We start from the raw sequence: 21,905 nt of genomic DNA on the forward strand, positions 1-21,905 counted from the left end.
TATTTCTCCATTGCTGCAAACATCATAGTTAACTCCTCGAGACAGGTTTACAGCAACATAACATCCATATCACCCTCTGTGACCGGACTGAAAACACAGAAGAAAAACATCATCTCCAATTATTACAGTAAAGCACAGATTAAACCTGATCTGGAAAAATGTGTCAAATCACACTGAAATGTCTTTTTAAATGTACACACCACAGATTTCCATGTATTATTAAGTAATTGGACGCTTCTGTCAGTTACTTGGAAACGAAAACTCGGGCTCTGGCAGCCTGATTTTAAAACTAACCAAGAGTATAAAATAACTTAAATGGGTGTGGACTGTTTTACTATAATTCTGAGTTTAAACAGTGACAGCCGGTGATTTCCAAATGCAACATCAGCCTCAAGTACAACATGTAGCTTGTAACAACGTTTGCAGCTCATAAACAGCATTGCATTAACAGTCCAAAGACTCAGCTGACTTTTTATACTGCCTTCCACATGATTAAAACAAACACACCACGACTAATTGTTACTGGAACTTATGACAAGCTGTAACTGCTACCACAACTATACTTTCTAACATCTTTAATTGCCAAATCAAAAGACTAAACCAGCAGGTTCATAGTCATAGAATTGCCATATTTGTTTTCATGACATTTTCAGATGCAGGCTAAAGCGTTTTCAATCTTATACCAAGCACCCAGATATTTCCATTTGCATGACAATCGCTGCATAAACTCATGAACCTTGTTCTAGTTGTGTAATGCATCATACTAACTGGGAAACAATGCTGTTGCGCTTTAGAAACATTAATTTCATTTTCTACTGTTCCAGCCGTCGACTGGTTTCCAATAGTTTTTATACAATAAATATCTATTAGTAGACTCTTGATAATAGCCTAAATGTGTTGCTAATACATTTTCTAGGCAGATTGAGGTCTGCACTACATTACATCATAATGACTGATAAAGATGATGACACGATGACTCCTCAGGGTTGATGTTGCTGTGATGAATCACACAATTCGAGCAAGTTTCAAGAATCTGAGTTCACCAGGGAACTCAGCAGGATTCATCCTCCGGGCATTGCCAATAACTGTAGATTTTCAGACCAAACAGATGTTAATCAAAACTAATGGACGGCTGGATGCATGATGCAAAATAGATACAAAAACAGATACTACATCCATTGTGCAGGATTTAGTGTGATCTGGCAGTGTGGTTGCCCATTGCAACCAACTGAATACCCCTCGCCTCACCCTCCCCCTGGTGGCAGCTTAAAACATGAAAAACTCAAGAGGCCCTCTCTAAAGCCAGTGTAGAAACATGGCCGTACAACAACCAGCACAACCCTAACAGGAAGAGTGTCTCATTCTCATCTGTCATCTTATTTTGCAAAGCAGTAGTAGTATTATGCCTGTCACTACAGCGCTGGTTTATCTGAGATGTAAATCAGCACATTTTAGCTCAGCTTGTTCACAACTAAATCAAGAGCTGATAAGTGTAATAAAGGTAAAAATGGGATCAGCATTTTATAGCGTGTTACATGTTTGTCCAAAGAAATGAGCTCTACCCTACGCACATGAAGCCAGTTGGAAAGTTTAACTTAATTGCATTTACTGTAGGAGACGTAATCCACAGATTTGTTTATTTATTACCTCTGTTCTGTTTCACATCGCATGCTTTTTCCCCCCGTCAGACCTTTAAGCGAGCATGTATATAAAAAATGATTATTTTCTAATCATATTCTTTCTTCTTGCTCCACTGCCGAGGCTCGGGCTGGAACAGATTCTCTGCCAGTGACGGTAAAAAAACACCATTCTGCTAATGCTGTAATGGTTGCACAATGGGGGTTGCATTTCACTTATTTTATGAGTGGTGGAGAGAGAGAAAGAGCTCAGGGCGGCTCTGTGTGCTTCTGGCTGACATGTTTTTGTGAGATTGTGTGTATTTGTGCGTGTAGGGGGAATTTGGCTTGTTAAATGTGAGATCTCATTGTTTCCCGGTCAAGATATCAGTACCAAAACATCGTGTAACTCCCCTGGTGTTTTACCTTCAGCTCATCTGTGACTTCATCCGTTTGGCGGGCCATCAGGCGGAAGAGGATATAATGTCCTCACAATGTTAGGGGGTTTATATCTAAGCTTTCTCCCCATCCATTAAAGATTAAAAATATATCTCATTCTCTCATTTAGAAATTGAAGAAAGTTCCTCTAAGTGGTTGTTAAAGTGAGATTGTTCCCTTGGGGGTACATTCAGTACTCCATCGTGTTATTTGGCGCTTTCGTCTTTGGAAGTCTTTGATGTAAAACTTTGCATAATGATCTGCAGGATGAGAGTATGAGTGAGTTTCTCCCCACAGGTTTAGGTAATTAATGTTTTTTTGAGCAGCGCGTGTTCTGCAGCAGATCCAGCAATAGCTCCTGTTAGAAGTTAGTCTGTTTAATTTAGATGTATTTGTTTGGTTTTGATTATGGGACGTCGGGCGGGTCTCAACCCCAGCCATTATTGGCCTAACAGGAGGGGCTGTTTTCCCTCAGGAGATAATGCCAGGTCCCGTCATCCTGGCTAATAACGGGAGCAGCTGATTGCTGTCAAACAGACCTGGGTCAGACAGTAACTGAAAATAACTTATCGTTTGTTTTAACCTCTTTAACTCGCCAGATGGGTGGGGTTTACCACATCGGGACAGTTCAGACAGCATTTGGTGAGCTGGAAACCACACAGAAGTGTAAAAGACTTGTCGAATGCCTTGCTGATTGTGTACAAACTACTATGTCTGGTGCTAAACGACAAACCTCATCTGGTGGTCCCCGCTAGTAAAATGAGTTGTTACTCAGAAACCATGTGATCCAGGCTCAGTGTCATACGCAATTTTACTTTGGCAGTAGTCAAATGTGAACCACGTGCGCATTTATTGTAGCGCGGACCTCATGTAGAGCTGCAATCCCAGAGAAACTGCTGTGGGACTCGATCAGAGCTGAGAGGTGGCTGGGATACAGCGCAGAGAGTCTGAGTCAGCAGATTAGATTAGATAGGGTTTAGTATACTGTCTGCTATTTGATATTCTCTCCAGGAGGTTTGACTTGCCTTTCTCCATTAATGTGGATGCCTCACTTGTGTAAATCACAAACAGGTCTTTGGTTGCATACGAGCAACTTAGGATTTAGCAACTTATGTAATCTTATTCATTTTAAATGACAAACAGCACATTAACAAGGCTCGTCATAAGGATTTCATCAGGAACTGGAATGGAAACGGGTTACTGGATGTAGACTGTGGGTATAAGCCTTTCAATTCCCACCTGCGTGTTAGCGTTTTCAAAGTTCTCGCTGCTACAAGAAACAACATTAACAACCTCTGAGTAAGTTACCCCAACCCTGACCTGGTCACCAACAGCACAGACCTACATCTGCTAGCCGTTAGCTTTTCTTTTCACCTCCACACGTGCAAATGCTCCACCAAACCAACTAATCACCCCTCGTCTCATCCTCTCCTAAGGTGGCTGCTAAAAACAGGAAAGGCTGTTGCTAGAGCCGGTGTTTTGTTTTTTCCGTTTTGGGCTACGTTTCAATGAATGAATATTGTATCCCATTTTCTGTCTCTAAATCTTACACACTGGACCTTTAAGAGTACCATTAAGGTTTTTAATTTTCAACTCAAATAAAACAACTCCCCAGCCATAAATTGAGAAAGTTCTTCTCGTCTGCCGGAGTCTCTGGTTTCACCTTTACGGGAGACGAGTCTGTGGATGGGACAGTATGACTAAGTAATGACTACGTGTGGGAGATCTGGTCGGAGTGTTTATTTCCATTTACCGGACAATGTCGTCTCAGAATCTGTGATTTAATGTTTTATTATGACAGTGGAGGTAGAGGAGCTGCATCCATTAAGGTTGTGAGTCAGGGATGGGGAGGACGGGTCAGTCTGTGGGCAGAGGCCAGACTCTGTGGCTCTTAACCTGAAGGAGTGGCTGGATAGACCTGAATCACTTCTTCACAATAGCTGGGCTTGGATACTGACTTGAGGATTTAACATGTCATCACAAAGACAAACTGCTTTCTGTCCACAGTACTTTGGCTTAGACTAGTCCACTCTTTATAAGCGCCTCTGGTATGGAAGAAACATGTAACAAGCTTCCTTTTTTGTCATAGATCAACAGAAAATTCAAATAGTGGTTCTCTAAACTACCTGTATATAGGAAATAAAGAGTCATATGCTTCTTTTTTGGGGGGAAAACCAACAGATCACGTTGTCTACAGGCATTAGACACTCGAATCTATGTTTTAAAGACCTTTTCAAGATCATTTTTGGTAAAAAGGCCACACAATTTTGAGTAGATACTAGGGGAACAAATGAGGGACTAACTTTTAATTCAGCATTAGTTAATGAGTAACTCCTAATCAGTTTTACTAATGATTGGAAATGGATCAAGAACAACTCAATAACTGATGAATCGTTAAAAAATAGTATGTAGAAATAATGATTTCTAATTGAGGACTATATATTAGATAATGATTACTTACTAGGAAACAGACTAATGGACCCTGTACTAATTAATGATTAGGTAATGATTAGTTCATGAATATCTGAATTGATCGATCATACTGACTTTCTTCGTGTCAGTAACGACTCATCATAATTACTCAAACATTAGTGACTGTCTGCACCCCAAGTGGTGATACATAATACTGAGTAGTTACTAAGTAGTCCCTCATTACTTCATCATTATCTTACGATTACTTACCCTTTTTGTGTCCCTTCAATAAAATGGTGCATCATACTGAGGATGATCACTGAGGACTGAATCAGTAACTTCATGAGTGCCTGTCCATTAGTTCCTCAGTCATTAACTAATCATTAGCTAATTATTAGCTACTATATAACATTGCATTAGGAGTTACCCATTAACTAATGGTTAGAGCCCGACTGATGTGTCAGTTGGCTGATATTATCGGCTGATATTGGCCTAACAAAGTTTTATCTGTATCAGCGTATATGTTGTTGATGTTGGCCGATATGAAAACTTTGGGTTTAAAGAACCCAGTCGTAAAAACGACTACTGGGTTCAGTGGTAGATTAAAATATTTGCAACATCAGAAATGTGGACTTGCAGAAGAGCTTGACTTGTTTCAGCAAAAAGAAAGTGAAAGATGGATAAATGCAATTAAATAAAAAAGTTTCAGTCAATTAAGACCTCACAAATTCAAATCTAATATTTATAAAATTTAATTTAATACATTGTAAGACTTTATAAGGACTACTGAATTATTCCAGTTCTTCACTGAAGCCAAGAGGAGGACACACAAGTTAAAAATGAAATGATGTGCTGTGTTTTCCTCCCTGTCTGCAATTTCTCATAAAGAGATGCATCATGATTTACTCTGAGCTGTCTGACAAGAGATTTTCTACCATGTTTCAGCGCCAAGGCTGAAATCACATTCAATTATCTGGCTTGCTCTGGACGCATTGTTACAGCGAAGAGAGTTGGATTTGTGTCCCATTACATCCCCTGAAGTCTTATTCCCCTTTTGTTTGAATTTTCTTTCACCTTGTTATACAAGGGTTTTTTGTATCGATTTAATGGAAGTATTAACATTTCACTGGAGGAGTTAAGGCAGCCAAAAGAGTCTCTGTGCTCAGGGTTTGATGTTTTAACAGCTACAGTGTTTTATATGGAGCTTAAACCCGTGACTCTGCAGTTTCAGGACACTTTCTTAAACTTTGGACCACCCTGCCGCCCTGTTAGCTCGCCTCTTGATTTTATCTGGCAGATACTGAAGCTCCAGTATCTTTTGTCTATTTCAGGAATAGTGTAATCTCTCCCCTTGTTCTTTACAGATAATAGATTATCTGCCTGTGCTGACAGCCGTGACAGCAATGATAGTTAACTATGATAATTTCTCTTCTTCCCAAGCAGTCTACCTGTTGTTATTTTTAGCTGTAAGAATCTTATTTCTTTAGGCATACTTAAAATATCCTGCCTCTGGAGTAAAATTATTCTACATTTTTCCCAACAAGGCTCCGTGTGTTTGACTAAAGGGAATAAAACAAGCCAGAAAAAGGCAGTTATTCTCACTAATATGATAAAAACAGGGTCCTGAAAGTTAATTTGCACTGGGCGCATATGATATTAGCTCACCAGTTGGAAAATGTTTCACTTTTTGGAATTTTGGACTCGGCTTTTGAATAAATTGCTGGGATTTAGAAATTAATGTTTAAGACTGTCAGCTCTGACAGATACTCTCTGGTGTCTGTAAAGTGAAAAACCCACAAACGGCCGTCAATAGATTATTTTCTGACTTGTGTCTCATTTTCTTCACCACATTTTGGATTTGTAGCTTGTGCTATAACAAGTTCAAACTGCTGTGTTATTTCCAGCGTGTCAGAGACAAAGGGATATTAGTCAGAATATGACAAAGAATGTTAAATTCAAGTAGTAGCAGTATGCTCCCTCTGTGGCTCGATGAGTCTCGATGAGTGGCTCAAGGGATACGAGTTGCTTCAACACTTTGGTCCAGACTGAAAGGCAGTATATGGAACATTTCAGCATTAAAACATCACAAAATGACTATATATTACCTTCGTTATATGTTTTTGCTGAGTTAACATTATCCCAGATGCTTGCACAATGTTCAAACCCAGAGAAGTCTGTCTCTCTAATTGTTCCAGGCAAACACGGGAAACACCAGATGATACGTCAAAAAGGAAGTTGGCGAACCTTCCGTTAGCTAACACTACTTGCGGTTACTTGCATTTCATGAGAATGAAAATAAATAACATGGATGAGCGCGACTAAACGTAACGTGAAGAGATCGTATTATAGTACTTGTCTGAGAGCATTTCTGGAGTCATGTCAGATAGATTTTCATCAGCAACAGTGGTTTTTACCAAAGAAGACAACAACTCCCATGATCCCACATCGGAAATTGGATTGAATAGCCATAAAATTAATGACCCCTTCAAGATAAATTATAATAACTTTGGCTGTCCCTTAACTTTTCATGTAACGTACCCACTAGCATGGTTGTAGACTCTTAGTGTTGTTTGAATTAAACTAACCTGCTCTCAAAACGGTCGTTTTCAAATGTAAAGTCGAGGGGTTTTCAGTTAGTGTTCACATTAAGCTGAACTCTTTCAGTCAAGAGCTGATTATAAGTGATTAGTCTAAGTGTCCGCTGATGTATGAAAGTTAAATTCTCCAGGAAAAAAGTGTCACTGGTGGATTTATAAAGTATGATTTTATTGGCAGTCGTTAAAGGGCAGATTGAATGGAGAGGCAGAGAGTTTAGACAAGATGACTGTGACTGTTTCTGGAAGCAGTCTGACTTACTATAATAATAATCATAATGCCAAAGCAAAGGTACAGATGAACGCACAGTACTGCTTTAACAAAGGAAGAACGACATTGCCGTGCAGTTAATCTGTTTAGAGCACTTTAGATGAAAACTCCTGCTGATTCATTTGTATATGAGATCCAGTTGTACACCAGCTCATTCATGACATCAGCGGTTTGGCTTCGTTTCCATCTACACTTTGCTCAGGTCTGTCTGATTGCTCTTTATATGTTCGGAGAAACTCTGTCTCCAAGCAACATTTTTGATGTTGCTCAAAATAAAGCTTTTTTTTTTTAGTCGGGCATCGGGATGAAGAGGGAGAATGAGATAAATTGTGCTTGTGTACTTCACAAATGCATTTCTTCTGAAAAACTGCCTTAGATGGTCTGATAGGATTCGGGGGAATGCAGGATGGAAAGTGTGCCTTTTCGTTGCTGCCTGCGTCTCTTTTTCCACCACCTTTTTGCCTTTCGTACCTGCTCTTAATAAGATCTCCCGTGTCAGATGCAGAAGTCCAACCAGCATTCTGGTAATTTCTTGAGAGGCCTCGAGTGAAAAATGCATCTGGGAAAGTTTCCTCCTTGAGAATTTCATGAAACAGGTGCTTGAGCAGCCACAACCTTTATTAATCAACTCCGAGATAAAACCAATCAAGAGCTCCTCATGTTTTGAAACATTTTCACAAGATTTGGCTCGGCCACGCTGCTCGGCGAAGGATTCTGGTGCAGCTCAGTGCACACCTACTCTCTCTTCTCACTAACTCCATCTTTTTGGCAAAGTTCGTGCTCCCCTGAAATCATTTAGACCTTAAATATATTTGAGACAGCTGTAAAGCCAAGAACCATTTCCAACAGTAGAGTCAAATCAACTGACTAATAGATCATGAGTAAAGATCTGGGGAGAGGGGGAGAAAGAATCCCATTGCTCTAAATGTGGTTTGGCTCCTTTGTAACTTAATCAAGGTTCAACCTGTTTCCAGCCAAAGATCATTAGATAAATTAGCCTCTAGGTTCAGTGCAGCGCTGCTCACAGCGTCGTTACAGTAGCCTAAACAAAGAAAGGCAGCAGCCGACCGGTGTTCAAGGAGCAGAAAAATGTTTTCAGCAAAATGGGCAAACGACCCATGAGTCCAGTTTGTACGTTACTTTGGCATAATCTCAGATTCAGCTGAATGCAGCCTTTGTTCAAACACAGTGAAACTAGAAATAAAGAAAAAGAAAAAGAGCCAAACAGAAAGAACAAACCCATTTTTAAGGAATGAGAACAAATCTGTGAGATCAGTGATCTTAAGATGGATCTGTCATGTTGTATGAAACCTGAAATCAGTTAAATTTCTGTGCCAACATGTTGCTGTATTTCTCATTGCAGTGGCTGATCGGAGACAGAGACAGTCACTGTGGTGTCATCTGCTCACGGACGCAGGGGAGGCCGGTGTGCGGCTCGGACGGGCGGAGCTATGAGACCGGCTGTGAGCTGCAGAGGGCGCGCTGCAAGGATAAAACATTGACACTGGCACCACGCGGCCGGTGTCGAGGTGAGAACAGAACTCTGGTTACAGTGTGAGAAAAAAACAAAAAACTCTGAGGGTGCATTCAAGGAAACTCAGATTTGAGGTTAATCTGCTGGTTTTCAATGCAAGAAACTATGATTTTTCACACAACTCTTGTATGATGCTTGCATTGGAAGTATTTTACACTGGAGTCTCTGTGAATGCACCAACAAGGGCTTGATAAAACCTCTGTGCTTAAAAGTGTAACTGCTTGACAATAACATAACTCCGAGATAACAGATATCCTAGTCTACAGAAACGATGGTTCCAAGTAGGGGCGAACAATATGGTTTTCTGCAATTATATATCACAGTATCATTGTGATTTAACACATTTTAGGGAGAATCAATTGGACAGACTAGCTGGAACAGGAATGTTTTGTTTTTGTTTATTCCAGTAAATCAATTACCTTTAAAATGTAAGTACATCATCACATTCTTGCTTCCTGCTGAATAGGTTGATAACCAGTGACTCCTAAAATGACAGACATCACCGTTAGCAAAACAACATGACAGATGTACTGGACTTTCGTAGCGTGCTTGCGTTTAGGCACTAAAACGACTTGGTTAGGTTTAGGTAAACATTGTGGTTTGGAGTTAAAATAACTGTCTGACTTATGAAACTTTGGTTACAAATGTATGTTTGTACAATACCTAACGTAAGTCACGTTACGTAGGTGATGTAACTAAACTACGTCAGTCAGTTAAAATAACTGTTTGTTAACTTTTGGTTTTCAGGCTGCATATGAGCAGTGGTATCCTGCGGAAAAATTGTTGTTGTTTTAAAATGCTATCTTACTCGTGTTTTTTGATACTCAATACAACAAAAGCATTAACAGTATTGTTGAATATACAAACAACATGGCGTGACTTTGTCTTTCAGGTAAGAACTGGGTTAAAATCGATCAGTTGCCGGTGGCTCCAGCAACGACTTCCTCATCTGAGGGGAGAGACCTGGAGCTCAAAGGTAAGGACCAGGAAACCTACGAACACCAACTCGATCCACAGTCCTACAATCAGGCAGTGATTGCTCAGTATTGCCAAAAAACTAGCATTACATTTTATGCCTTATTGTAACCTAATCTTATCTTCCCTTGGAGATCATATACTGTAAACTCAGAAAGAAAAAGCCCAGAGACTCAGATGTTTAAGATGTTGCAGCCCGGACCAAAAGTGAACTCCAGACAGTTTGGGAAATGTGGAACTGAATGAGAAGATGTCTTTCATTTTCCGCCTCTCTGTAGGCGTGTAAGTTTTTACAGACCAGGATCACACACTTCCTCCGTCTCTGGATGCCAGCCACTCAACAACAGCAGAGATTGATAGGTCTAGAGTCAAGGTTGGATCTTGGCATTTCCCCCCCCCCCCCTCTTTTTTTTTTCAGCCCCACTGTCCATTAGGAAAACAGCAGTCCCAACCAAATCCATTTTTGGAGTGAAATGTGTTCCCTCTGTATGGTAATGCGCGGTTTTGTTTCATAATATCTGTGGTGTGCCAAGGGAAGGAAAGCCGGGGCAAAGCTCACACAGTCAGTGCAGATGCGGCGAGCCTGTTTTTGTTGTCATGAAACTGCAGCTTTATTTAAGCAGGCAGTTCATGAACCGATCCTTGTTTACAATGGCGAAGCCTGGCAGAGGCTTATTGAGGTGTGCGTGAGATTCAGATTAAACACAACAGATACGTTCGAGTACGAGATGTATAAATTGCGAACAGGTACAACAAGCAACCACACACGACAACAAACACATAACGATGGTTGATACAACAGGAAGACATGTTTATTCACCATTTAGCTGTGAATAAACAATACGGGTAGAGTCAACACAGCCGGCTCGTTACTCAAAATGTCTAAAAATGAAAATGATAAACGGATGTATTATTTCATTCAGGTTGTAGCATGTGTTTTCAGTGATGGGTTGTAACTAAGTATCTTCCTTTAAATCTCTTTCAAAGACTTAACAAAGAGCCCTCTTATAAATTTAATTAGTGAAAATCAGAATCAAATGTTGAGGTTTTTTTCTTTACACTCTACTTGCACTTGAGTCTTGCAGTGCTCCATTTAATCTACCCATTGTTTTTTTTTACATTTTGTCCTTGTTTTTATTCTCCCACTTATTTCTCTTTTATTCCTCATGCCAGGCTGTTTATTCATGCATTAACGTTTCTCTGCAGATTTCACGCTGCGTCAAAGCAAAAGAAGCAGATTTCAAATGATTTTATCGAAAATTGGATTAAAAAAACCACCTCTCGCAATGTCAAATGTTAAAGAAGGTGAGAAATCCGTTCAGTGTAATCCTGCTGAAAAAACGGGTGAAGACACAACATCCCTGTCGGAGGTAACAGACGTTTATATGAGAGAAGATTTTATTAAAAAGCCTCTGATCATAAGTTATTTCCATAAATCAGACTCTTTTAAACGAGCTGCTGGGGTCTGCAGCAGGACATTGGACTGTTTTTGCTTGTTCTCCATGGGACACAAGCATTGCAATACTTAATGAGCTTTGTCTCAAAGGTAAGACTAAATATACTCAAAGTTTATAAATTCATGTAACCATGTCTGTCTGTCCCTCTTGGTGACATCATCACCTTGTTCTGGCTCCGTCTGTCTTTTACTCTGGAGGAGACAACATGTCTGTCTCCGCTCAGGTCCAGAACTGATTTTTTTAAACTTTTATTTATCCGGGGAGAACTCTTGCCAAAAGTGGAGGACTGCGGTCGCACCGGTCAGCTCCCTGGTGTCAGTGTGTATACACGAACAGTCGAACACGGAGCTCGACTCCACAGGAGCTATGAGTGTAATAAAAACAGTAGTTGCATGCAGATAGTGTTTTGAACCGGCGACCAGTGGAGCGCACTTCATTCTCCGACCTTTCAGCTCCTTCCATCTCTGTCCCCTGACAGCAGGTCTGGCTCATCAGAGCTGCAGGAACATAAGCTCACTTTCCACTGACATTTCAAAATATCAGTGTAGGGCACATGACGCACTCAGCACTAACAATGTGGTGCTCATAGTCTACCTCTGGCTCTGGTAATGGTCAGTGTGGAGGAATGTGTTGTCTTAGGATTTTTTGTATAGTGTAAGGTCTTTGACTTGTCTGGGCTTCATGTCACAGGAGTGTCAAAGGTTTTTAAAGACAGTAGAGCTGCAACAATTAAAGATGTAATATGAAGAATTGTGAATTACAATCTGTAAAAACGACTACACCTTTGTTGAGTTGTGTACTTACTCTACATTACCCCAAATGTTTCCAACAATGTTTAAACTCAAAGTAATGGTTCGTTTCATTTGGTCACCCGTCGCTGCTTCTGGGATGTAGAGTTTGGCGAACAAGACTAAACTTAACCCAAATTAGACTTTAAAACATGACCTCATCCGTGAACATTTGTGACTGTCACATAGATTTTGATCAGCACATGTCACCAGTAAAGAAAAATAGCCTAAAGATTGGGAAAATGGCTCAAAATTCAAAACTTGAATCAGCAGAAAGTGTATAAATACTCCTATTCAGGTACATCTATCAAAAAGTTGCCCTTGAGCGAGGCACCTAAACGTCAGATGGCACTCTGTGGCCAATAGCAGCAATCTGTGGCTGTGCCGGTCAGCTCCCGGTGTGAACAAGGTGTTGTTAACAAAGAACACACATCTCATGTGCTGTTGGTTTGTATACGCGATGTATTTTAGCAGGCCGTCCTGTCAATCTGTTACAGATGCGGGTCAGTCCAAGTGCCGTGTTGAGAGGACCCAGGCTTTGGAACAAGCCCGGAGACCACAGGAGTCCATGTTTATCCCAGAATGCAACGAGGATGGAACGTATGCTCAGGTCCGTCTCGCTTCCTCATCAGATTTACGTCATGCTGAACCTTCTGCTGAATTTACGGTCTAATACAGTAACAAACTCATGATATAAGCTGTTGTCATTATTAAGCGTGATGTACCTTTCTGCCTCTGCAGGTCCAGTGTCATACTCTGACAGGCTACTGCTGGTGTGTAACAAGTGACGGCAAGCCAGTGAGTGGCTCCTCTGTGCACAACAGGACCCCGGTGTGTTCAGGTACTGGTGGGAAAACGTCCTGAAGACCTGTGGATGACATGTCCAGAGCTTTTCAAAAAGAATCTTAAAACTTTTCTCCCATATAAGGTTGCTGATGTGTTAAGACTGTGCTGCCAGCACAGCTTGCATCTGTCCTGCCTCAGAGCTGTGCGCATTAGTGATCAGAGTTATTTGAGCAGCGAGAGCAGCTCTTCTAATGTAATGTTTAACAATGTTTAGAAAGGTTGAAGGCTTCCTGACAGAAGCAGCATAAAATAACAAGCATTTAGAAATTTCAGCGGTTCAAATGAGCCAAGAGAGTTTGGAAGCCAAGTCACTGAGGTTTGGGCCAATTAACTCTCAGTCAGTGTGAGAAGTGGACATTTCTCAAGAGTGAAAAACAGCTAGAAATAGTTTTTGTTCACAGGATTTACATTGAGATTGAGAATGGATGTGTTACAGTAATATACAACTATGTATTTGCAGTAAAACTTAAAGGACAAGGGAGCAAAACAGTGTTGCAGCATTCTTCTAAACTGAAATAGATGGGAACTCTTTAAAAAGTAAAAAAAAAAAAAAAAACTGTAGTGTAATCCAAATCTCCATATTTACATCCTTTTGAAAGCTGCTAAGCTAAAAGCGATAGCGTGCACCTCATCTGAAGCGGGTGCGCGAGGTTCATCGCGCTTCAAAATGTCTACTTCATTCAGTTTGGGATCTCGAATTCTGGAGACTTGGACTGCATTGGATGAGCTGTATGAAGCCATTTTATACTATATTTTCCGGCCGTTTAAGAGAAGACAGTTTTGCTGTGAAGCTCCAGAAATGTTTTGTGGACTACAAAACTTCACCTGGCTCACCTTTTTAAACTGAGCTAAAACGAATGACTTTTAGAAAGCCTGACTTTGCTAATGAAGGACCAAGAATGAACCATTACCATTTAAGAGGCCTCATCTTGCCATACTAAGAGCACACATGCATTACATGTCATGTGGCGTATAGCAGGTGCAAGGTCAACGAGGAGGCTAATGGCCATACATCCAGGGGCCTCTCGAGCCTCCCCCTCTCCCCCTCCTCCAACTGCTCCGAGCGGCCCGGAGGAGAGAGAGAGAGAGCAGAGCTCTCCGCACTCATCCTGGATGGGAACACTTTATGATAATCACCATCATTTTCCCTCAGAAGATAATACACAGCGGTCTTTGCCAGAATTGGATTGCACAGCCACTCGAGCATATGGTGCAAATTTTGTGTGGAGAGTGTGGTGAGAGTGGTCGCATGCCCCTCTGAAGCTGCTCAACAGACCGCCAGAGGCTTCCCGCTCTGACTCAGTCTGTTCATGTCTCAGCTTCTTTATCTCTCTGCCTCAAACAATCTGTGCCCTGTCTCTTCTCTGTGTTTCCCACTTGTGCCACTAATCACCTGTATGGTTTCCCTCAGCACCTGCTGTGCTTCAGTCTCATGAATAGAAGCTGTTCACAAATGGAGCATGGTTACATATCTGCACTGCTTTTTCCGTTTACATATGTATATTTATGCGTAGTGGAAGTTCAGATATTTGGTATTTGTTCACCAGACAAGAAAGCTTTTTTGATGCAAACCATCTGTGCATCTTGAAGATGACTCTCCGTGCAGTGTGTTTAGGTATTTGGGGAAAACAGATTTTACAAAATCTTTCAAAGTGCTCTGCTGGAAGCTTTGTGTCAGAGTAACTACTTGTGGTCATTGTCACTAACTGGTCAGTAAGTTAACACAATCAATTTGCCTGTAATAATCCTGGCGATTCACTCGACGATAACGCGTGCGATGGTCTGCAGGAAAAGTACATGTGTATGAAGGTTCAGTGCCAGCCAGGGGTTGTGTTAGACTTCCTGACAGGAGCACGGTTGTAAATATTCAATCATAATCTATTACTACTACTAATGTTATGATAATGAGACACGGTCTTACTACTAGTAGTAGTCTCGTAATTTATTAACGTAACAGTAGATGGCCCTCAGTTTTCTCATCCTTCAAAATGATGGACAGCCATCGGAAAATACTAAATGGACGTGACTTCTGGTAACAGCTTAGAGCAATAATAGCAAGAGTTAGGGACAAATGTTGTATAAAAATAAAAACATTCAATAAAATATACTCAGCTGCCCAGCTTTAAACAAACTCTTTATGAAATCCAGTCTCTACCTGTGTCCTTTCTGTCCTGCATAAGATCCAATATCTTCATTGTTTCTTGCAAAGGTATGTACGACACTGGAACCAGAATCTGGGCACAATAAACCTGTAACTGTTTACAGCTGCAACAGTCGTACATTGCCCAACTCTCATCCCCCTTACGCTCCCTCTCATCCGCTCTCGACTGACAACAAATAACCTTCACTTTCATACTCAGACGCCCCTGTACACTATGACCCAAATCAATCATCTCACGTACGTTTGCAGGAAACTTCCGTGAATTTATGGGAACTCATGCTGGGACAAGTGGATTGTCAGGTAGTAAATTTCCTTCCAGTTGCCTTAACTCAAAATTTTCTCCCCTTTTTTGTAATTGGTTGCACTGTCTAATTTAGCTCTTTTCCCTCCATGCATCCACGCATGAAACCGCCTACCTGCATGCACCAAATGAGAATGATATTTGGAAACTTATAAAGCAACAAGCTTAATGTTTCAATGTGTGCCTGCTATCAAGTACTAACAGACCGTACTCATCAAACTTTGATAAGCCTCCACGTCTAACTATAGTCTAGACGTCAGTGGGTTTGGTAATCTGTGGGAGTTTTGGTTTTGGTTTGTGTTCCTGTGTGATGTTGGAACAATAAAACATTATGAAAAATCTTTTGCAAAATGATTTATTTGCAGTCAGGGGTTAATTTTTGAGTGATTGTTTTTGTTTCTAAAATGAATAAACAGCCCAGAGGACTTGTCGCTGCTGTCTAGTCTTTGCTTCGTACATGTTATGTTTTGTTCTTTCTTTACAGGGTCAGTAACCGATAAACCGCCTGGGCCACCGAACTCTGGTAGAAAAGGTGAGTTGAGATCTGCTGGAGGTTGTGTGAGCATGTACTGTATGTGAGTGCTTCTATTTGTGTGGAAGAGACAGAAAGAGAGCACGCGTTCAAAGTGTCTTTTGACCTTATTTTTTTCCCATCTCATCTGTGCAAAGTCCATATTTGTTCAGGGCAGAAAGGAACATGACTGATGTTTCACTTGTAACTTTCAGATGATTTAGATGTTCTTTAGAGTTAACCAATGCATCTTAAAGCCGGGGTTGGGGAGTTATTTTAGAAGCATGCTTAGTTTTATTTGTAGCTATCACTAAAACAAATGCTCGGGAAAAGAAAAGGAAAAATCGGATGCCTGTGGCACCTGTGGCCTATTCAGTAATTTAATTCGGATCGAATAAAATGATTGGACAGCCTGCCTGCTTTTCTGCCCATGTACCTGCCCACCGGCGCGCACGCAGCCCATGCACTCATGGCACATAATCAAAATCTTTCACCAGGCTCACAAAGGTTTCCCAATACTAACATGTTAGCTTGACAGCAGTGAGTATTAACAATAGCCATATTCATCGTTTAAAGTGATGAAATAGGAGTTTTTTTGCATGTGAAAGAGACATGAGGCAATTGTGGATGACTTGTGGGGTAGAGGGTGAAAGATGAGGGTGCAGGTGATAGTCGAGGTGAGGGTTTGCTGTCGATGCTTACATTAATTGTTTTTTTCCCCTCACAGTTTTTAGCTCACAGTCCAGACCTGGATCAAACAGTAATTGACATATACTGTAAGTTACAGAATGCATTTAAACATGCTCAGCATGCATCATTACTGTGTTTTATTGGGAAAGTTCAGAATTACCAGTAAAAAAGCTTTCAAGAACGAAATCTGCAGCAGGTTGTTTGACCAGGTTTGCACTTGTCTGAGACCAAACTAGTAACTATTGTATTTTATTTCCAGTTTGACCAGATCAGGTCAGTTTGACCTCAGATCAGTGTTTACTGACGAGCCGTCTGATTTTAAGGACGTACTTTAGTGACTCCAGTTCTCTGTGGTGTGCTTTAATTGAATTATTTCCTAAGGAGTGTCCCAGATGCTACAAAACTGCACATGGGTGAGTATTCTAGGTAGCTCAATTCACAGCACTGTCTGAGATATATGTAAAAAAATGTGGTGTTTGGGGCATTTTTCCTGAATCTTACTAAAACATTTTTTAGATTTTGTGTGATACCAGAAGTCAATGTTGTTAAACATTAGAAATATTTATTTTTTCTTCAACACACAGTATAAAGCTATGTTAAGACTTTAGGACAGTGAGAATTTGCTCATCATTTTCTATCTGCAGTAGTGACACATTTGCATAATTACTTGTAAACAAGATCTAGATGCCAAACAAAAAACTGACTGCAGCAAGTCAGTATGGTGGGGGTTGAGTGCACGTGTACACAAAATCACAGATACCGTTAATCAGAAAAATCCTGAATATCGCAACCAACAATCAAGCAGATAATCGGTCTATCGCGACATTAATTCCAAAACTTTCTCATATTTTTGCTGTACAGATGGAGCAATGAAATACAACCAAGGCAACCGATGCCATTAATCATTTTTTGAATGCGATGAACATCCATGAAGACAAAATCTGTATATTCGTTTCATGAGTCAAGCGACAATTTTTGATGTGACGGCAGAGCTGGAATAATCCTCAGGAGACTGTCACTATCACTGCCAGATTTCATCGTACACTGGAACGTTTTGGGCGGAACGAGCAATTGCCAAACATCGGCATCCTTAGTGGGACAAATTTCCCTATTTTGACAAAGTTCACACTCCTCCCCTCCCTCAGCTCACCTCTGTGTTTGGGCTCGTTGTGGGTGGGCCTTTTTTTGTGCCTATCAACACATCCTACACCTGCACCGCACTCATGCGGGTCCTGATGGGGGGGGCTGGTGGTCTCGTTATGCGAGTGTATGTACAGTATGTGCATGTGTGTGTGGTTGCAAGTGATTATGAGTGTGATAAATGTGCAGCTTGTTGTGAGAGTGTGTGTAAGGAGTTGATTAGTTGATGTGTTATGTGAGAGATGTAGAGCCACATGTGGGTGGTCGTCCTGTGTTTTTCTATTATTCAATCTGTCTCTCTCTGTCTGTTTTTCTATCTGTCTTGGCCGGGCCATGTGCAAATCCCAACCATTCAACAGTTCTGGAGAGTAGATTGTATTAACCTCAATAATGGTAGTCTCTTTCCGTTTCTTTCTCACCCTCAACCCAGATGATGGCTCCAAGCCCACACCCACTATGGAGACTCACGTCCCCCCTGAGGGTGATGGTAAGTCTCCTCCAACTACTTCTCCATCTGTAGCATGTATTCACACCAGCCACCTTAAGTTAAAGGATAAGTTCACCCAAAAATGAAAATTCAGTCTTCTCGCCCAGACGCCGATGGAAAGTCAGTTGAAGTTTCGTGGTCCACAAAACATTTCTGGAGCTTCACAGCTAAATAGCATTCTCCTAAACAACTGAAGTAGACGTCGACTTGTTTTCCAAGTCTACAGAAACCCTGAGATCCCAAATTGATTTGAAAAGACGTTATTTACATCATGGATCATGCCATTTTCATGGCTTCTTTCAGTTGTTTTTTAAAACTAGTCCCCATCTACTTGAGTTGTTCAGGAAAATGCTGCAACACTGTTTTGCTGTGAAGCTCCAGAAATGTTTTGTGGACTACGAAACATGAGGGTGACTAGATACTACTTTTGTGCACCTTTAAGCTCTTGATTATTCTTCACTTCAGTGAAGCTGCAGCGTGTCAGACTATTAATATTCAAACTCAAGATGTAATTGTTTAAAAATGAACCATTACATCAAATGGAAAACTCCAGCTGTCAAAAAAACCAAATGACAAATTTGATATTTTTGGAAAATACGAGGACTTTGGATGAAATTTTCTCTTCTTGGTTTCGTGGTCAAAGCTTGGCTGTGCGAGTGTTGGAAATATGAAGCTACTGGTTGACAGGACCCGACTGACGAGGTTAAATAAAGCTTAGCTGTGTAAACACTGTGGAGTTCATCATCACTCTGTCTTGCTGTCATTGCAGAGATTACCGCTCCAACGCTGTGGATAAAACAGCTGGTTTATAAAGAAAATAAGCAGAACAGCTCCAGTTCCAGGAAGCAAGGTGAGAGAAAGAGACCCGTCCTCATTCTGAGAACTTTACGCATCTATTCTTCCTTGATATGTGAAGTAAATTAACACTTTAATAGTGTTTTCAAATAATATCCACCAAGTTTTCAACAAATAACAGAAAAAGATGGAAATTCAGTTTGGTTTCTCAAATCTGTCCAGAGTTAACCCTCTTCCCAGACAACTCAATACAGGATCTTTGATAAAGAAAATGAAATTTCTTCGGACACGCACGTAGACGTAGGATTGGAGGGAAAAAAACAACACTTAGAGAATCGGCAGTCGTGGGTCAGGGATCAGATCCACTGATGAACGCACCTCTCTTGCCAGCACATCCACCTTCTCAAATATCTTCTGTTTTCAGCATACAGTTATTAGCCACATATTGATCTTCAGACGACGATGAATACTATACCAGAGAAGTAGCTCAAATAAATAAAGCCAACACTTTGAAAGTCTCTCTGGTGAAACCAGTTTCAAAGCCAATAATTTAAATGTAAAACATTTCCAGTTTAAAGACAGCCCTGCACTGTCGGGGTTATGTTTCTTGGTTTCTTTCCTCTGGTGTAATTTGTTTAGCTTTCCCCGTCTCCTTTTCAATTATGCCTCGACATGTTCACTAGCCTCTGGGCAGCTGGACGGCTTTCACGCTTCTGCGCCGAGTCAGTGTGGCGGTGGGGGTTGAGTGCATGAGTACAGTGTGTATGTGTGCAGGGTTGGATGGATTGTTGGTTAGCTGATATGTGGTGCTTGTCTTTTATTTAATATTCTGCGAAGTGTGCATTTCTGTCTTCACGTTATGTTATTATTCAGCTTTAGTCTCATAGAGAGTTTTGATGTCCCCAATTACTGATATCTACTGTACTAAATACACAGATTTTCAATCAGATAAATTACGATGGATGAATAATAGTTGCAAGCCTCAGCCTTTACACACACAGATTAGTGTATATGAATGTGTGCTTGTTATATTAGGATGCATAGTTAGCTCCCTCCCAGACAACTGAGCACACAAAAAGTTGATTGTAATAACTTCCTCAGTATTTTGAATGACGGCGATGGCGGTGGGGGAAACTGTGGTTAAGGATTGTATGTTAGATGAGAAATTCGCTGTGACAGCTCTTTGAAACTTCTGTGGAAACACCAGCTTCCTGTTTCCAATCAGCATCCGGTGTCCTCAAAGCACAAGCGACAAGGCTGACTGAGGGGGAGATGTCATCACGATTGAGACATGATGCTGCGATGTGTGTGTGTCAGCGACTGCATCTGTATGTGATTGCGTACAGAGTGAGTGTGTGTGCTGGGAACTAACCAAGTACATCCCATAAAGTAAAGTGCTGAAGTCTACAGTTGTGATGCTCTTGTACTTGAGCTCTTAGTAAAGTGAAACTGAACTTTTTCTTCACTACATTTAAAAAAACACTGTACTTTATTTCTTGACTTTATAGGATATCTGTTGTTATTACAGCATTTACCAACACAACTGAATATATCACTAATCTAATGATTGTTTTTTGTCATTTCTTTCCTGCGTTCCCTCCCCATCTTCTTCCTTCCCAACCTCAACGGATTTGATAACGTTAAATCCAACAAACTTTTCACGTGACCCACTTCTTCTTCACAGTCAGACCTCTGGTACTCGAGTATATTCAGTTAGAACAGAGTAGTATATTGATAGATAATTCATTGGCAACTACTTTGATAATCAATGTAAGGGCCCATGTCCGCATAGTGTTTTTTTCGGGCAGAAAAGCGCTGGCGGTGCACTTGGGAGCACTGGGATGAAGCGTAGTGCACTGAGAGAAAAAACGCCTATCTGTATGATCGACACAGCTCCTTTAGACATCGGGACATCAGAGCAAGAAGGATGTGCGTGCTTGACTCGATGTGCTGGAGACAAAAATACGGTGAATATCAAGAAAAACCCGAAGCCCTCGGAGCGGCCACGAACGCTCTCGCCTCTTTGGAAACAACAAAAAAGATGCACTGAAAACATTTTGGTTCCAGTTTCTAGATTTGTTGCTTTTCTTCATCACACATCAACTGAATATCTTTGGGTTTTTGACTGTCTGTCAAATATAACGAGCATCTGGACTATACGAAAAATCAAGAAATCAAGAAAAATAAGTGTTAGTTGCAGCCCAACATTTATAGTTTTAAACTTTTCAACCTTCCCTCCTCCTAGTGTTTCCCTGTGGTATTACTGTTGGCGCTGCTTGTTGCTTTATAGATGCCAGCTCTTCAGGCCCAAATCCTAAATCTAAGACTGAGATCATTACACATAGCTTGCTTGCTTTCTTTCTTGCTAAAACCTTTTCCAAACTAGAGAAGATCTGTTGCAACAAATCCTCAATATTTACACTCAGAATCAGAACCTCTCCAATCCTTCTCTCCACTCAAGAAGCAGCTCTCTCCTCTGCACACATGAGCTACGTTATTCATTTACTGGCTCTCTGTCTCTGGATACCCCATAATTATGATTTAGAGCGAAGTGGAGATTGTGTTAGTGAAACGTGTTTGCTTAGGCAAAGCGATGCAAAGTCCATTTTTCAGAGCAGATGCTTTGTTGCCAGGTTTTGACGTGCTGTTGTTCCAGCGCTGTAAGGAGGGGGAAGAGCTCTGTCATGCAGCTCATTTATAAAAGTGTGTGGAGAACCAGAAACCCGCTAACCGCTGCTCGGCGAGGCAAACAAAAGAAAAACAAAATGCTGAAGGGATTTAATGTAATCCGGTCTTATAAAAGCATGATTTTGTATGAAAATATGCAGGGTGAGTGAGTTTGAGGCAGCAAAACGCTTCTGTTTCACTTTTCAGCACAATAAGTGACCA

The 21,905-nt window shown here is 40.9% G+C and overlaps 1 protein-coding gene and 1 long non-coding RNA gene across 7 annotated transcripts in view; one reads left to right on the plus strand and one right to left on the minus strand.

Annotated features, from left to right (window-relative positions):
- Positions 1-15,172, minus strand: part of LOC141010374 (uncharacterized) — a 43,688-nt gene extending 28,516 nt beyond the window's left edge. Inside the window, exons 1-2 of the long non-coding RNA XR_012180185.1 lie at positions 15,087-15,172; positions 12,811-12,953 (exon numbers count right to left, since the gene is read on the minus strand). This is a non-coding gene — a long non-coding RNA (uncharacterized lncRNA). The remainder of the gene's footprint in view (positions 1-12,810; positions 12,954-15,086) is intronic.
- The window catches only part of smoc1 (SPARC related modular calcium binding 1), a 51,632-nt gene that overhangs the window by 10,981 nt on the left and 18,746 nt on the right, over positions 1-21,905 (plus strand). For 3 of the 6 annotated variants that reach the window (XM_073483299.1, XM_073483296.1, XM_073483298.1), the window contains exons 2-9: positions 8,695-8,860; positions 9,758-9,841; positions 12,583-12,695; positions 12,827-12,926; positions 15,342-15,392; positions 15,878-15,925; positions 18,132-18,221; positions 18,991-19,071. In XM_073483299.1, coding sequence (XP_073339400.1) covers positions 8,695-8,860; positions 9,758-9,841; positions 12,583-12,695; positions 12,827-12,926; positions 15,342-15,392; positions 15,878-15,925; positions 18,132-18,221; positions 18,991-19,071 — 733 coding nt within the window. The remainder of the gene's footprint in view (positions 1-8,694; positions 8,861-9,757; positions 9,842-12,582; positions 12,696-12,826; positions 12,927-15,341; positions 15,393-15,877; positions 15,926-18,131; positions 18,222-18,990; positions 19,072-21,905) is intronic. The other 3 variants (XM_073483300.1, XM_073483301.1, XM_073483302.1) reach the window with 3 other exon arrangements.

The sequence above is a fragment of the Pagrus major genome, chromosome 16 (assembly GCF_040436345.1).
Source record: "Pagrus major chromosome 16, Pma_NU_1.0".
NCBI lineage: Eukaryota > Metazoa > Chordata > Actinopteri > Spariformes > Sparidae > Pagrus > Pagrus major.